Genomic DNA, 17,727 nt, shown 5'->3' on the forward strand with positions numbered 1-17,727 from the left:
AATAATAATCAAAATCTACAAAGTAACTAGTAACTAAAGTTTTCAAATAATTGTAGTGCAGTAAAAGTACAATATGTGCCTCTGAGATGTAGCTGAGTCGAAGTAAAAGTACAGGAAATACTCCAGTAAAGTAAAAATACCTAAAAATTGTACTTAAGTACAGCACTTGAGTGCATGTACTTAGTTACTTTACACCACTGGTAGCTATTGTGTAATTATCCTTTGGCCAGTCTTTCTGGCCTCTCTCAGTAGCGTGTATTCTACGCTACCGTATGTTATACACCGCAAACTCCAGTTTTAATTTAACTCTTAAGACCGTATAATGGGACCCATACATTAGGCATTGATACAAAATATCTTTACACTTCATTAACAGGCTTGCCTTTACAGGCACACCTGTCCAGGCTGTCCTGCACATCCAGAATGTAATGGGTGGACAAAAGAAGCATAAAGTATAGGCAGAAAGGGATGAAATTCACATATAGAATGTGGTCAATCACATGGGGCAGACAGCTCTCTACAAAAATGTGTGTGCGCGTGCGTGTGGTGGCAGTGGTGGAAAGTAACTAACGTACTTAAGTACAATTTTGAGGTATTTATACTTTACTTGAGTATTTCCAATTTCCAATACTTTTACTTCTACTCCACTACATCTCAGAGGCAAATATTGTACTTTTACTCCACTACATTTACTTGAAAATTTTAGTTACTAGTTACTTTTCAGATATACATTTTCATATTATAAAACATACATTAACCACTTTAGCCTTATTTTATACATATAGGCTATTTGAAAATAGCCGATCTACAAGCTCACAACGTGTCGCATCGCGACGCGTTGTGAGCTTGTAGATCTGCTATTTTCAAATATTTAGTACTTTTACTTTTGGTACTTTAAGTACATTTTGATGCCAATACTTTTGTACTTTTACTCAAGTATTTTTTTTATTCTGGACTTTTACTTGTAACATAGTATTTTTATATAGCAGTATTGGTACTTTTACTTAAGTAAAGAATTTGAGTACTTTTTCCACCACTGGTGTGCGCGCACAAAGATTCTGTCAATGAGCCAGCAAGTGTGTGGGTCCCAGATGGCTTAGCGTGGATCTGCAAACTCACACTGCAGCAGCAGCTACAGAGCGCATCAGCAGAACACAGAGCACACCCACTAGCCTCACCTCATCTACAGAAGCAGACCTGTGCAGAAAATAATTAGAGTCATGATTTATCCATGGATGGACAATTAAATACGCAAAAAGTTCACTGTAAATCAAGCTCTGTCCCAGATTTATCTATAGGCCTATAGTAGATTTGTGAATTAAAAAAAAGATAACAGTAAAAGGCCATTGATGCTCACTAGGCTATAAGAAAACATTTTCACTACTAATATAATAATTAGATAATAATTGGTATTATGTCAGTGTAATTTCATCCCTTGAATTTCACACAAACATCCCTGGCCTTAACCTTCACTAATTTCAATAAATAGTTACACTCACAAGACATAGGCTTACAATTGGGCCACTGACAATATTCAGTTTGAGTCGCTTTACATACACAGTAAAATCCTCTGTGTTAATGTATCCATTTGAAACTAAATGTAACCAAATGCACCCTCAATGGTCCATGTAAATGAACACCAAAGGTTTTACTGTGTACAGAGTGCGTCACAGTGCTGAGGCGTATGCTTTCCCTCCCTCGCCTATATAAGCCCAGCCACTCGCCTCTTGCTGCAGTGTGAGCATCCTTCGGTCCAGCCAAGATGAGTTTCACATTGGGCCACCACCACTACTATGGCCAAAGTGCCTCCTACCCCAAGGCTCGGCCGGCCTCGGCCTCCTCCAGCGGCTTCCACTCTCAGCAGCAGCAGCAGCGCCGCCGACCCACCTACAGCCAGCAGCCCCCTATGGACGGCCGGGAGAGCTATACCGGAGACGAGAGGAGGAACGAGAAAGAGGTTCTCCAGACTCTGAACGACCGCTTCGCCGGCTACATCGACACGGTGCGTAACCTGGAGACGCACAACAGGAACCTGGAGGCAGAGGCGGCCGCCCTCCGACAGAGCCAGGCCGGACGCGCGTCGGTCGGGGAGCAGTATGAGCACGAGCTGGGCGACCTGAGGGCTCTGCTGCAGCAGCTGACCGGAGAGAAGACACGCACTCTCCTGGAGCACGAGCACCTGGAGGAGGACATCCAGCACCTGCGGGGAAGGCTCGAGGACGAAGCTCGCAACCGCGAGGAGACGGATGCCGCCGTACGGGCCATGAACAAGCACGTGGACGAGTGTCAACTCACAAGCTGCGAGTTGGACAAGAAGCTGCGGGAGCTGGAGGACGAATCCGCGTTTCTGAAGAAGAATCACGAGGAAGTGGTGTCCGAGCTCCTCGCGCAGATTCAGGGCGCACAGGCGAACTTCGAGGTGCGCGACTCGCTCAAGGCGGACGTCACGAGCGCACTGCGGGAGATCCGCTCCCAGCTGGACACTCATGCTAGCACGAGCGCAGTGCAGAACGAAGAATGGTTCAAAGTGCGCATGGAGTGTCTGTCAGAAGCAGCTAAGTCTAACAAGGATGCGATCCGTGGCACCCAGGGGGAGATCTCAGAGTACCGCCGCCAGCTCCAGAGCCGCACCATCGAGCTGGAGACTCTTCGCGGTACCAAGGACTCCTTGGAGAGGCAGTGCATGGAGAGCGAGGACAGGCACCAAGGAGATCTCCACTCACTACAGGAGACAATCCATCAGCTGGACTCTGAGCTGAAGAGCACCAAGTGGGAGATGGCCGGTCAGCTGAGGGACTACCGGGAGCTCCTGAATGTGAAGATGGCTCTAGATATTGAGATCGCCGCTTACAGGAAGCTACTGGAGGGCGAGGAGACCCGATTTTTGTCAGGAAGCGGTCCATACTCCTTCCTTGAAAGCAGGATCTCTGACCACTTGATGTTGCAGGGAGATGACATCTCTGAAACAGTCATTGCGGCGGAGCAGACACATGAAACCCAGGCCACTGAGGTGACAGAGAAGGCCGGTGAAGAAGAGGCAGAAGAAGTTAAAGAGGAAGGTGATGAAGCTGAGGAGGAAGAAGAGCAGGGCGAGGAAACCAAAGATGAGGCAGAGGAGAAGGAGGGAGAGGGTGAGGAAGAGGATGATGACAAAGAGGAAGGAGAGGAAGAGGAGGAAAAGGGAGAGGAAGAGGGGGAAAAGGGTGAGGAAGACGAGGCAGGTGAGGAAGAAAAGTCTAAGTCTCCTGCAAAGGCTGCTTCTCCTCCATCCAAATCCCCCCCCAAAACCCCTCAGCCCAAATCACCCGAATCTAAATCACCTCAATCTAAATCACCACCATCTAAATCCCCGATGCCAAAATCCCCTGCCAAGTCCCCTGCTGTCAAATCCCCCGTAGAGGACAAATCCATGTCACCCGCATCCAAGTCCCCCGAGTCAAAATCCCCAGCACCGGAATCGCCACCAGCAAAATCACCCACAGCCAAGTTGCCAGTGTCAAAGACCCCACCCAGCAAATCCCCTGAATCCAAATCTCCCCCTCCCAAATCCCCTCTTCCCAAAACTCCGGAACCAAAGTCCCCAGTCAAGGAAGAGGCCACACCCCCAGCTGCAAAAGACACCCCTAAGGAGGAGAAGAAAGTTGAGCCTCCTGCCCCTGTGAAAGAGGAGAAAAAGCAGGAGCCCAAAGACAAGGAGCCCGAGAGCAAGGCGGAAAAAACGGATGCCAAGTCAGAGGAATCCCTAAAGAAGGCAGATGCTCCCAAACTTGCTGCTCCCAGCAAGCCTGCAGAAGACAAGCCTGCCCCCAAAGACAGTCCCGCCCCTGCTAAGGACGAGAAGCCGTCCCCACCCAAAACAGAGGACGAAGCGGAAGTGAAGGCCGCCCCTAAAGCAGAGCCAGAGAAGGAGACCAAGAAAGAGGAGATGAAACCAGAGGTGAAAAAGGAGGAGAAGAAGGCAGAAGAAGAGAAAGAGGAAGGTGATGGAGCTGAAGAGGAAGCAGAGCGGGGCGAGGAAACCAAAGACGAGGCAGAGGAGAAGGAGGGAGAGGGTGCGGAGGAGGAGGCGGGTGAGGAAGATGAGAAGTCCAAGTCTCCTGCAAAGGCTGCTTCTCCTCCATCCAAATCTCCCCCCAAAACCCCTCAGCCCAAATCTCCCACTGTCAAATCCCCCGGATCTAAATCACCTCAATCTAAATCCCCGATGCCAAAATCCCCTGCTGCCAAGTCCCCCGTATCCAAGTCCCCTGTGTCAAAATCCCCAGCACCGAAATCACCACCAGCAGCCAAGTCGCCAGTGTCAAAGACCCCACCCAGCAAATCCCCTGAATCCAAATCTCCCGCTCCCAAATCCCCTCTTCCCAAAACTCCAGAAGCAAAGTCCCCAGTCAAGGAAGAAGCCACACCCTCTGCTGCAAAAGACACCCCTAAGGAGGAGAAGAAAGTTCAGCCTCCTGCCCCTGTGAAGGAGGAGAAGAAGCAGGAGCCCAAAGACAAGGAGCCCGAGAGCGAGGCGGAAAAGACGGATGCGACGAAGGAGAGCAAGTCAGAGGAATCCCCTAAGAAAGCAGATGCTCCCAAACTTGCTGCTCCCAGCAAGCCTGCAGAAGATAAGCCTGCGGAAGACAAACCTGCAGAAGACAAGCCTGTAGAAGACAAGCCTGCAGAAGACAAGCCTGCAGAAGACAAACCTGCAGAGGACACGCCCGTAGAAGACAAGCCTGCAGAAGACAAACCTGCAGAAGACAAGCCTGTAGTAGACAAGCCTGCAGAAGACAAGCCTGCAGAAGACACGCCCGTAGAAGACAAGCCTGCAGAAGACAAACCTGCAGAAGACACGCCTGCGGAAGATAAGCCTGCAGAAGACACGCCTGATCCCAAAGACGGCACAGTCTTTGGGAGGCTTGTCCTCACCAGGCAAGCCCCTGTCCTGTCCCTGGCCCCTGCCAAGGACGAGAAGCCGTCCCCAGCCAAAACGGAGGACAAAGCGGAAGTGAAGGCCGCCCCTAAAGCAGAGCCAGAGAAGGAGACCGAGAAAGAGGAGAAGAAACCAGAGGATAAAAAGGAGGAGAAGAAGGCTGACAGCACGGAGGCAGAGAAGACTGAGAAGGCGGAGAAGTGAGACTACGAAAGCTGTGATCAAAAATCAAGCTCAAGATTGTGACAAATGAATATATAAATATGTATATATATATATGTATATTTATTGAGATCTAAATGTCAATTATATTACGTTTACAAATATATAGGTAAGACTTTAACTTGCTCACTGCGCACCTTATTGCAGTTTCTGCTGATGGCTGAACTGCACCGTTTCACTCTCCTGTCTGTAATGCTAGGACAAAGATGACTGTGCAGTGTATAAACTGTTGAGATATATGCAAAACAGATGAATAAAAGGCAAAGAAAAAAAATGACTTTGTTGTACCTTCTAAAGACATTAAGTAACTAAACGCTTCAATCAAACGTACAATAAGGCATTTGAAATAGCATAAAAATGTCATTTCCCCCTAACCTGGTTGAATGTTAGTTGAAGAAAGGCTGGTTAAAAAGCAAGAAAATCCTCAAGGAAAACGTCAAATCTGACACGTTGTGGTTAAAAGCCTGGGCTGTGATCAAAAGTGTAGATTCCTCTGGGCGTTGGTGAGGTAGTCCTCTGGTCTGCCCTCCCTCCCACTGCTGCTGCTCTGGTGCTATCGGGTGCTATTTTTGCTGACTCACTCGCTGTGAGGACAGTTATAAATAAGAACGTTGAAATGTGCACCTTCCTCCTCAGACATATGATAACTTAAAAAAACGGGACATTCTGCATAACGAAATGCTTTGTGCGCTCTATAAATAATTCAACAGCACACTGTTTGGCTCTGGAATCAAAAGGGAACCATCCTCCTGGCAGATAAATATCTAACATTACAATGCTTTTGTTTGCATTTAAGCAGCCAAATATGGCATCATTTGTCACTTTTTGATGCATTGTAAACATACTTGTTGTAATAATAATAATCTGCTTTTAACACTGTACAATTATAGTTATAAGAAGTCAGTAATGCTCATAAAAATCTAATCATAACTAATCATCTGATCTCTGTAGGGGGAGAGAAAGATTAGTATTAGTATGATTAGTATTAAAACATCAGTGTCGGGTGGAAACCTCATACGTCCAAACCTGTTACTTTTCAGGATTCAGAAATTTAAAAAAAATAGCATAAGTAGCAGATCTACAAGCTGATCAGCTATTATTGATGCTTTTGTGTGACGCTGTAGTATGATCAAGTAGGGCGTTAATTTACACACAAAAAACACAAAAAGGTTAAAATAGAGATGAGAGGTTTCTGCCCGACAGCAAAGAAAAGCAACACAACACTCTGCTGCTACGTGTTTTCTCTCAGCTGCACAACACACTGATTATATATTTAAATATCATATATATGCTGCAAATGTTTCTCTAAAACGTTCAACCAGAACCATTTCTGCCTCATTGTATTTATATTTTGACCAACCATGCACCTTACGTATATTTGACTGTGTAGTTAACCCATAATTTTTACATTTAAACTTTGTTTTATTGATTTCTTTTGCACATTAATAATGTAACAGTTTCATTATTTGGTTCATGAAACGTAGAGGGAAACGGGGAAACATACATGCCTTCACATTGAAGGCACCACAACAAAAGAGTCATTTTAGATTTATAAGTTCATAGAGCTATGAGCTTGTTGATCTGCAATTTATTTGTTTTAAATCATGAACATTTTTTTAAATCATTGAGTTTTTCAAAGCAAACATTTTTAAATCAAATCTTTGCTTCTGGGGATTCTACAAATGTCTTCTAAATCCTAACATTTTTTTTAAAGAAAAACCTATGTTGCTATAATATCAGTGGTTCTCAAACTTTTTTCATGTCAAGGACCACCCAAAATGATATGTATTTGTCCGCGGAGATCTACAAGCTCGTAGGGGGTTTATATTTAAAAGGGGGAGGAGGGGGGGGGGGGGGGCAGTCAAGAAACAAGTGAATAATTTAATGACTTGATTGGATCTAGTTGACAATTTTGTTGCCCGCTTCATTTTTACAAGGAGACTTAGATGAATGAACATGAAAACATTAATTCATTAAAACACTGACACAGTCCACACATTCTGCTGAGGAAGTCGCTGGTATATCTTGCCAGTCGTATTGGTACGTAAAGCTGCCAGTCATGCCAGCTCCCACAGAACGACACGGGCACAAGTGAGCTTTGTGATGTGGTCAGTGACACAGGAACGATGTGGTGTTTCTTCCATCCTCAGCCAGTATACTGCAGGTCTTCGCAGTGGGAAGTGTGTCATCCAGTAGTGTTCACATGGATTAAAGGTTTCATGACATGCTGGTTTACAAAACATTAAAAGTCTTTATCATGGTCCCTCAAACGTGTATTAAAAGGTTTTAACTGAAAATGGCAGTTTTTTTTCTCTCTGTCTTCTGAGGCTTTTTGAGCTGCAATGAAATTTGCCTGCGGGTGTCGCTGTTGAGGAATGTTGCCTGTCAATCATCGCCTCTGCTCCGCCCCTCCTCCCAAAGGAGAAGGATAGGGGAGGGGCAGGGAGGAGAGGGGGCGGGATTAATGGACTGTGACATCAAAGTCCACGGGCCAATCACAGCACTTTTCTGGGCCTAATTATTCAGAAAACCCCAGACCACAGAAAATCCACTGATTGTTCAAAGTTCATTTTTTTGGGTGTAATTGAAGTAAAAAATAAAAAAATAACATTTGATGTCATGAAACCTTTAAAGCAATCTCGCAACTGACAATCTTTGTATGGCGAGTCCCAATATGTGATTTGTGAAACAGTGTGAAAAGAACAATTAACAGAGACCATTAGGGTTTTATGGAAGATGCTTCAGAACATAATTTGCTAGTTCGACCACTTTAAATGCTCCAATCTGAAAAATAATAACCGAAAGTTCCGAAAGCTTTGACCACTTTAAATGCTCTAATCTGAAAATAATAACCGAAAGTTCCGAAAGCTCTCCGGAAGCTCTCAATGCGTCGCAGGCACGTCATCCCAAAGCCTATACCACTTGTGCACGGACGCGCTGTGATTGGCCAGTAGCCACGTTGAGTGGCAGTTGGGGCAAACACTCTCGCCAAAACATGATTTACGATTCTGTGCCTATCGGTACATAACTCGGACGGCGCGGAGTAGGCTCAAGCGAACTTCGCAACGTTCGGCACGGCGACTCGCTCGCTGTAGCTCACTCGGCGGTGCCTCAAGTTCGCTCGAGACGAGAGGCAGTTCCGCTTGCGTCAAACCAGCGGGGCGTGGTTTTTGGTAGACGAGAGGCAGTTCCGCGTTCGTCACAGAAGCGGGGGCGTGGTTATAGCACAAGCGGTACAGGCTTTAGTATGTCGCGTCGCAGACGCATCGAGAGCTTGTAGATTTGCTACTTTCGCTGCGCAACATGCTCCCATATGGAATCCAAATGACTGAACTCAGCCGTGACTCGTGACCATCCATGACTGTTCGTATCAGACAGTACAAGGTGTGTTTTTACTGTGAGGTCAGCTGCTGCCCACTGCAGCACGACTCTCTGTATTCCCTCTCCTTCATGTACAGCGTGTCGTCCTGGAGCGTCGCCTTCACCGACTCGTCCACCGTCAGCCCCAGGGTGACCTCCTTGAACACCCGACACTTGGACAGCTGCAAGGGCGGGGAGGATAACGCGGTTAGATTCACATACAGGAGACGTATGCTTATGACATTGATTTATTTTTTTTATCGTAGCCGTTACCATTTACATTTACAATTTAGGCATTTGGTAAGGCTTTTATCCAGAGCGACTTACAAGTGTCAGATCGGAATAAGCATGAACTCTTGTCAATAAACTACCATAGAAATAGTCACATGAGTGAGTGGAGTGCCTAGCCAGAGAGAACAGTGCAGTGTCTCAAAGAAACTAGGATACCAGGTAAACAATCTAATCTGTAATCTGTCAAAACAACATGCTGTCTAAATAACATTCTTAACATTTGTGGTCAATAAAAAAACATGAGAAAAAGTGACCAAGATATATCTGCATGGTAAACTAGCACCAATTGAAAGAAAATGTGGCAAAAAGGGTTACAGGGCGAGGTAAGTGCAAGAGGGTGAGGTGGAGTCCATAGATTAAAGCAAAATAAAACTTGACGACTGAACATTTTTGTATGGCCAACAAGTACTGATATGCGATTTGTGAAACAGTGTGAAAGGAGTACCCCACAGTAGACAATGTTTAGGAAGCCAATGCCAATCGGAATGGAATATGAAAAAACGGACAGATCCGTCTTGATCACATGACACTGTGTAACGATTTGCTAGCCTGGCTCCGGTGACGCTGTAGAATAACCAGTATGAACAACTTATAATAATGTGGTTTGCAAAAATCGGCCTCCTGGTGGCGCAATAACTTGCCGATCTCAAACATTTGGGCCAGAGGTTCTGCTCTGGCATCCAGTCAATGTGTGTGCACAGTTTCGCAGCGATCGGGCCGACGGTGCCAGGGATTAGCTCCTCACAGACGGACACACACACGGGCGGACAGGGTGCTAAACGATTAGTGTTCACTCTAATTACCTCATGGAAGTGGAGCTTCTTAAACATGGCGATGCTCACAGGGTTGTCCAGCCCGATCTTCGCCTCGAACTTCTGTATGCCCAGTCTGGTTATTCCTGGTGGAAGGGAACGCATAGTGCAGTGTAGATCACACATACATGTACAGTGCACACACCATTACACTCTGCACACTTACAGTAAGCTTCACAACAAGTTGCATTGTGACACATTATCTATCTGTTCTTTGTGGCAAGTGTCACCGTTGTAATACAGAGTTTAAGTATACAAATCTAAATCACAGTTTAAACTAGGACCAGTGTTGGTCAATAGGACTTAAAGGGACATCATTATGTTTAAGGATCAAAGCTTTATTGTTGAAATGTATTTATTCTGTCACATAATGTTCTCTCTGATGATGATTGATTAAGCAAGATTCAGGTTAAAGAAAAGGCAGGTTAGAGAGGAGATGATTGTGGTGAATTCATTGTTGAAACATTAAATATATCATATGGCCCACTACAACATATGTTTCATAAAGGACTAACAGACATTGTCCATCATAATCTAGGAACTGTTATAAGCTTATGGGTTGGAGAAGTGAGCATGTCATGTTTTTTGGATAAAATCCCGGAAATGTCTTCTATTTAGATAGATGCTACAGTAGTTAATATGATATCCAGATGTATGTTGGATATGCATGTTATTTATAAGACTGTATGCTATTTTCTTGACCACAAATGCTACAGTAAGAATGTCTAGCTGAATAGACAGATGTTAGGTTTGATGTTTACCTGGTATCCTAGTTATCTTGTAGCACTTCATAGTTTTCTTTTTTCTGTATACCATGTGAATGTGGTTAACTATTTTGTAATGATTGAAAGTCAGTAGCAGCAGGTGTTCCCTGAGATGTAACAGGAAGCCACTGTTGCCACCTGCAGACTGCTTACCATAACGCATCATCATCAATGTCACCTCCTTCCCCAAGCCCTTACCCCTGTAGCTGGGTTCTGTTGAGACAAACAAACAATAGGTTTATGCCACAGAAACTTGGGGGGCTTTTCTGATAGCATTTGTAGTACAGTGGAGCGAGACAGGAAAATGGGAGAGAATCGGGGAGTGACATGCAGCAAATCCGCCTGGCTCGTGATTCCAACCTGGGACATGCTGTAAGGCAGTGGTTTTCAACCAGTGGTCCTTGAGGGGGTTTCAGGGGGCCCAGCTAAATGATAGATATTTAGGAACCAAATGGACCCTTATCATAAGGGCCTTATGTGCCTGTAACTCAGAGAGTGTACAAATGGAACCAAATGGTTCGTCATATCATGCACTTTATGCTTCTCCTCTCTCTCTATGAGATGACTATCTTTTAACTGCAATGATGAGCCTGCACAACCAAGAATTTCACCCACTTACTTGTAATGTGATGTGACAATGAAGATTGATTCTGATGATTCTGATTGATTTTACAATATAAATTAGGGTCCAGAGATAGAAATCCCATTAAATGGGGGGTCCATAGCCCTAATGCATGTCAAACTGGGGGTCCTTGAAATTAAAATTGTTGAGAATCCCTGCTAGAGCCGTAAAAATCTTCTCTTATGGGGGTCCCTGGTATATCTTTTCAAATGGGTGGTCCGCAGGCTAATAAGTGTCAATTTGGGGGTCCTTGACATGAAAAGGGTTGAAACCCACTGCTGTAAGGCATCACAGCCTGTGTGGTACCCGCCTTAAGCACTCAGCTATTGGCGCCCTATAGATCTTTTTTTTTTATAGCTTCAAATCAAACTTTATTCGTATAGCACATTTATAACAGCCCAAAGCCGGCCAAAGTGCTGAACATGGTTAAAAACAAAGCAAGTCAAAGCATAAACAAACATCAACAAATAATATGCATTGACACAGGACAACAAAAGACAATGCAGAGTTAAGACAGATCAGGAGAGCTAAATACAACTAAAAGCAAGAGAGAACAGGTGAGTTTTAAGTAAGGCCCCAATCGACTGGAAAGATCTAGGGTAGGGGCAACATGTTCCAGAGCCTGGGGCCCGCCGCAGCCGCAAAAGCACGGTCACCCCTGCTCCTCAAATTAGTCGTATGAACGACCAGCAACAACTTGTCCGCAGACCTTTAAGCAGAGGTCTTCAACAGGGGGTCCCTGACCCCTAGGGGGTCCTCAGAGTTACTACAGGAGGGCCGCCAAATCTTTCAATGATAGGACCTTTTTTTTTTACATTAACCACCGAACCCTAGGATATTCTGAGGGGGAACATTAGCCGAAAATAGCAGATCTACAAGCTCACAACGCCTCGCGCTGCGAGGCGTTGTGAGCTTGTAGATCGGCTATTTTCGGCAAAGTGTTTTGGTGTGGGGGGGGGGGGGGGAAAGAGCTGACCAAGTACACATTTGGGTTTAAGTGGTTAAACCTGAAAATACACATTAACATGAATCCAACAACGCAAAAAGTCTATGAAGCTATCTATGAAATCTATGAAAAAGTAATGGGGGGTCTCTGCTTCATCTCTCTCTCTGCTAAGGGGTCCTTGGCCTGAAAATGTTGAAGACTCCTGCCTCAAAGCCCTATGGCTGGGATATACGGCTCGAGTGAATCAGAAGGATAAGAGGATGACAGGCCGTGAAGGGTTTTAAAAACGAATAAAAGAACCTTAAAATCTATTCTAAAATGAACAGTGAGCCAATGAAGAGTGGCCCGAACTGGGGTAATGTGGTCACGTTTTTTAGTGCCAGTGAGGAGACGGGCAGCTGCATTCTGGACCCGCTGCAGATGTCTAAGTGACGCCTGTTCGATGCCAGCACACAGTGAGTTGCAATAGTCTAGTCTGGAGGAGATAAAAGCGTGGATAACCATCTCCAGCTGTAGGCTTTGACCTTGGCTATGAGTCTTAGTTGGACGAAGCTTGTTTTGAAAAATAAAGCCAAGATTTCTGGCAGAGGAATGGATATTTGAATTTAAAATGCCCAGGGAGTTGGAGGGTAGGGCGGGATGATGGCCAAAGATTGTTTTGTTTTGTTTTGTTTTCGTGAGAAAATTGCCGTCTTGACACCGCGTAAACAGGTGAGAAATGGAAAGCCTTGTTGTGCGTGGGGGCATTTTGTTAGCTTGTAGATCAATTGTTTTTGGCAAGTGACACCGTCCTACTACAGAGTATAAATAGCTGTGATGTGTTCATAATGTGAAGCGTGCGGTCGTAGACGGGTCACCTGCGATCATGACCTCCAGCTCGGCCAGAGACGGGTCGGCGGGGTCGGTCAGGAAGATGTTGACGTCTCCCACCATGCACTGCTCTTCCTGTACCATAGGCTCCGCCCACCGCTGCTTGTCCAAGATGATGAAGGTGCATTCTGATTGGTGCACAGAGAGAAGGCAGGCCAGGAGAAAAGATATTAAAGGAGAAAGTCATTCATATTGGTGGTAAAAAAAATAATTAAAAAACAGAGCGTGGCTGTCGGGCAGAAAGCTCATACCTCCATACTTAACCCATTGAGACCTGAGGCCCCTTCTAAATATTTTCAAAATCCTAAAAAAAAAAAATCGGAAAAAAATATTTAAAAAATATTTTTTACGATTTTTCAAAAATAGCAGATCTACAAGTTCATAGCGCGGCACTCGGTGCCGCGCTATGAGCTTGTATATCTGCTATTTTTGAATAGCCAAAGACATCTAAAGTGACACAGATGCATTCCAGGTATCAATGGGTTAAACATTTTGCGTTTTTTCGTAAATCAACGCCCTACTGGATCACACTACAGCGTCACACAAAAGCATCAGAAGATCAAAATCAATTATCGTCGATGATAGTCATTCATCATCATTTTAAGTCATTTCCAAATCAACGGATATTGTTGTCTAGCCCAGTGGTTCTCAAACTTTTTCACGTCAAGGACCCCCAAATTGACACTTATTAGCCCGCGGACCCCCATTTGAAAAGATATGCCTCAGGGACCCCCATAAGAGAAGATTTTTTACGGCTCTAGCAGTGTTTCTCAACCATTTTAATTTCAAGGACCCCCAGTTTGACATGCATTAGGGCTACGGACCGCCATTTAATGGCATTTCTATCACTTGGACCCCAAATTTATATTGTAAAATCTATGTCAATGTAACTCTGAGAGTGTACAAATGGAACCAAATGGACCCGTTAGGGTCCATTTGGTTCCATTTGTACACTCTCAGAGTTACAGACCCATAAGGGTCCATTTGGTGCCTATATCTATCATTTAGCTGGGTACCCCCTGGAACTCCCTCAAGGACCCCTGGGGGTCCCCGGACCCCACTTTGAGAACCAATGGTCTAGCCTATTAAAATCAGTAAAGCATCTGTGTCATTTAAAAGTCTAGCTATATATAGCACCATACGTTTTTCAGATTTTTTTTTTGTATTTAGAAGGCAATAGTAGAACTAAATGGGCTAGATATGGACCAGTATGTAAATAAATATCTGAAGTTGTCCGTTATCTGTTTTCCTTGAATATATTATGAGGAGAGTGTGGGGAGGTCACCCTGGCTAAGATATTTTAAACACTTCCCTCTACACCAAAACTACACGTTCACAGTCAACTTGTTGACCTGCCAAATGTTCACCTCAAGATAGGGACGCTACGGTTCATTTATGGTGTTAAAGTTGTATAAATAATGGAATATAAATAGTGGAAATGGCTTTTCCATCCATCCATAAAACAAACCGCTCTCTCGCTCTCTGTGCGCGTGTGTGCGTGTGCGTGTGCGTGTGCGTGTGTGTGTGTCGTACTGTCATCGTCCTCTCTCCAGTCCTTCTGCATGTCATACTCCTGTTCTAGGGTCAGAGGTTCTGACGCCGTCAGCTTCTGTAGCTCCACAGACTTCATCCATTCATGATACCTGCACACACACACACACACACACACACACACACACACACACACACACACACACACACACACACACACACACACACACACACACACACACACACACACACAGCTGTGATTAATAATAACAATAATAATAAATGACACTAGGAGGAGGGAACAGTTAATAATAACATGTATTAATTAATTAGTATTAATTCATACATTTTTACATTAATACAATTAATGTATTAATTCAAGATGACGCTAAGAGGAGAGAACAGCTCATTACTGTTATTATTGTGAATAATAATAAGAATAACAATAATAAATACATGTATATATAATAATAATAATGTATCATAATAATAATAATAATAATAATAATAAATACATATATATATGTGTAATAATAATAATAATAATAATATGTTTAATTCAAGATGACACTAGGAGAGAACAGTTCACTATAATAATAAGAATAAGAATAAGAATAATATATTATAAATGACACTAGTAGGAGGGAACAGTTAACAATAAAAATAAAAAATATGTATTAATTCAAGATGACACTAGGAGAGAACAGTTCACTATAATAATAAGAATAAGAATAAGAATAATATATTATAAATGACACTAGTAGGAGGGAACAGTTAACAATAAAAATAAAAAATATGTATTAATTCAAGATGACACTAGGAGAGAACAGTTCATAATAATAATAATAATAATAATAACATGTATTAAGATGAGAACCGTTCATTACTGCACAGTAATGATGACAATCATTACTACACAAGCAAGATGCAAACGTATCCTACAAAAAGAGCAGATCTACAAGCTATCAACGCGTCGCACCTTGTAGATCTGCTCTTTTTTTTTTTGTGCCAACCTTGCACAAAAAAAACTCCCCCAGAAGAAGAAGTAACGGTCCAGTGTTTACATGAACATTAAACACTAACCTGGGCACGTGGTCTGCGTTATAAGGCACCAACACCACCTTCTCCCCCTCCAGCAGCGTGTTCTCATTCATCCTCATGGTTCTAATGTGGAAATATGAACTTATTAGAGGCTTAAAGTTACTAATAAATGATTATTATTCTCCTGTCTGTGTGTTTATCTCTGTTTGCCTACATAATGCTTCCACTTCCTGCTGCTGCTCTGCTCTGTTAGAGCTTCACACCGCGGGGACAGGTCGCCACCTAGTGGCCGGGAGCGGAAAGGAAATGTAAATGCACTGTGTATGCTGTGGGGTGTAAAGCAACTAAGTATATTTACTCAAATACTTTACTTAAGTAAAAATGTTCGGGTACATTTGCTCTATTGGAGCATTTCTACATTTTTCTATAATTTTACTTTCTACTCCACTACTTCCCAGAGGCAAATATTGTATTTTTACTCCACTGCTATTATTTGAAAACTTTAGTTACTAGTTACTTTGTAGATTTAGATTATTATTACAAAACACACATTAACCACATTCCCTATTTAAACTTTGGCTATTTGAAAATAGCAGATCTACAAGCAACGCGTTGTGAGCTTGTAGATCGGCTATTTTCAAAAGATTTTTATACACTTTATACATTTGAAAACTTGTGAAATGGGACATTCTGCATAATGAGTTCTTTCTACTTGTGGTACTTTAAGCACATTTTAAGCACAATACTTTTGTACTTTTACTCAACTAAATGTTTTATTCTGAACTTTTACTTGTAACATATAGTGTTTCTACATTGCAGTATTGATACTTTTACTTTAAGTAAAACATGCAAGTACTTTTTCCACCACTGTGTATATGGAAATGATTTTATTATGATGAACGATAGCTAGATGAATAAAGGGCCTCACAATGCACTGATTCAAAGGTCTTTATTTATGTTCATGATATACTGTATTAAGGCCATTATGTTGGACCTATTGGAATAGGTGTGCGTGTGTGTGTGTGTGTGTGTGTGTGTGTGTGTGTGTGTGTGTGTGTGTGTGTGTGTGTGTGTGTGTGTGTGTGTGTGTGTGTGTGTGTGTGTGTGTGTGTGTGTGTGTGTGTGTGTGTGTGTGTGTGTGTGTGCGTGTGCGTGTTAGGTGCTCCGGGTCAGTCCATGCCAGTGTGTGAGCAGCTGCTGAGGTGTGTTCATGGTGTCCATCCAGTGCTGCAGCTGCTGACCTCTGGAGTACATGAAGGGACCCAGGACTACAACTCCCAGCATGCCTGGAGGCTCTGGAAGAACAATAATTCAATCATTGTACGAATGAGACTGAGACTCAAAGAAATAAAGATAAAAAGAGGGAATCTACTCTGTATACCTGAATCCCCCCCATAGACGGATTTCCGCGCGACGTCATCACAGAGCAGAATGCGCAATCTGCGCATGCTCGGGGGAAACGAAAACGAGCGCCGTTCACTCTGTTGTTGTGTTCGGGAGTTAGATAGCCATAATTCTGCTATTATAGGCATAATAGGCATAATGCTGCTATTATATACAAACAGATCCAACTTTCGACAAATCATTTTTATTGAGTAAACAAGGTATTACAAACTGCATAATTTAATCTACTTTCATTAAACCCGGTGAAGATCATTGCTTTTATGAATGGACATTTGACCAGAGCTGCTGCGGGTAATGGCGCCCTCTATAGGCTTCCCCCTCCTCTGCGCGGTCATATCCTCTCAATGTTTACAAACATGAAACCCGTCTATGGAAAACCTGCTTCGGGTCACAGCACCAATATAACACCCGAGGTTCGAACCCAGGTCTTCCGTGTGAGAAACCAAACATCTAAAACTAGTCCAAGGGGGAATCCCACCGTGGTCAGGGGAGATATGAGGGTTGTTGTGGCTTCAGGCTGAGGATACTCTGCTACACTAGTGCCTTGGTTCTCAAAGTGGGGTCCGGGGACCCCCAGGGGTACTTGAGGGGGTTCCAGGGGGTACCCAGCAAAATGTGTAAATATAGCATTAGAATAATTATGACCTTTTATACTTTGGCTATTCAAAAATAGCAGATATACAAGCTCATAGCGCGGCACCGAGTGCCGCGCTATGAGCTTGTAGATCTGCTATTTAAAAAAAATCTTGAACATTTTTGCAAATCTTTGAATATATATTTTTAAAGTGAACATTTGTAACTCAAATCTTTGCTTCTGGGGGTCCCTGGAACAAAATATTTTTAGATGGGGGTCCGCAGCCAAATACATATCATTTTGGGGGTCCTTGACATGAAAAAGTTTGAGAACCACTGCACTAGTGTGACCTGACACAGCTGCTATGACTAACTAACACCTATAACCTTTAACCTCTGTCTCTGGCCTTCAG

General features: G+C 43.6%; 3 protein-coding genes across 4 annotated transcripts in view; 1 reads left to right on the top strand and 2 right to left on the bottom strand.

Moving 5' to 3' along the window:
• Positions 1–1,762: 1,762 nt before the first annotated feature.
• Positions 1,763–5,122, top strand: LOC311060269 (uncharacterized protein; the record flags this gene model as incomplete). Its single annotated transcript, XM_084078405.1, has 2 exons — positions 1,763–3,203; positions 4,035–5,122. 2 exons carry the CDS (start codon positions 1,763–1,765, stop codon positions 5,120–5,122), a joined length of 2,529 nt encoding a protein of 842 aa, XP_083934531.1.
• A 1,609-nt stretch (positions 5,123–6,731) lies between these two features.
• Positions 6,732–15,558, bottom strand: nat9 (N-acetyltransferase 9). 2 transcript variants are annotated; one of them, XR_014602193.1, is made up of 7 exons: positions 15,380–15,558; positions 14,339–14,448; positions 12,793–12,933; positions 10,521–10,580; positions 9,595–9,689; positions 8,295–8,682; positions 6,732–8,168 (listed from the first exon to the last, which is right to left on the bottom strand). XR_014602193.1 is itself a non-coding variant. In XM_084077757.1 (6 exons), exons 1-6 carry the CDS (start codon positions 15,454–15,456, stop codon positions 8,533–8,535), a joined length of 633 nt encoding a protein of 210 aa, XP_083933883.1. In that variant the 5' UTR covers positions 15,457–15,558; the 3' UTR covers positions 6,732–8,532. The 2 variants fall into 2 exon arrangements, 1 of the variants encoding a protein (XP_083933883.1); XM_084077757.1 differs by having other exon boundaries at positions 6,732–8,682.
• Positions 15,559–16,492: 934 nt separating this feature from the next.
• syt15 (synaptotagmin XV) overlaps positions 16,493–17,727 on the bottom strand; it is a gene marked incomplete at both ends in the record, with an annotated part of 8,133 nt that continues 6,898 nt past the window's right edge. The window contains one exon of the mRNA XM_084078406.1: positions 16,493–16,632. Coding sequence (XP_083934532.1) covers positions 16,493–16,632 — 140 coding nt within the window. The remainder of the gene's footprint in view (positions 16,633–17,727) is intronic.

This window comes from Gymnoscopelus microlampas (genome assembly GCF_963454915.1).
Source record: "Gymnoscopelus microlampas genome assembly, chromosome: 14".
Lineage (NCBI taxonomy): Eukaryota > Metazoa > Chordata > Actinopteri > Myctophiformes > Myctophidae > Gymnoscopelus > Gymnoscopelus microlampas.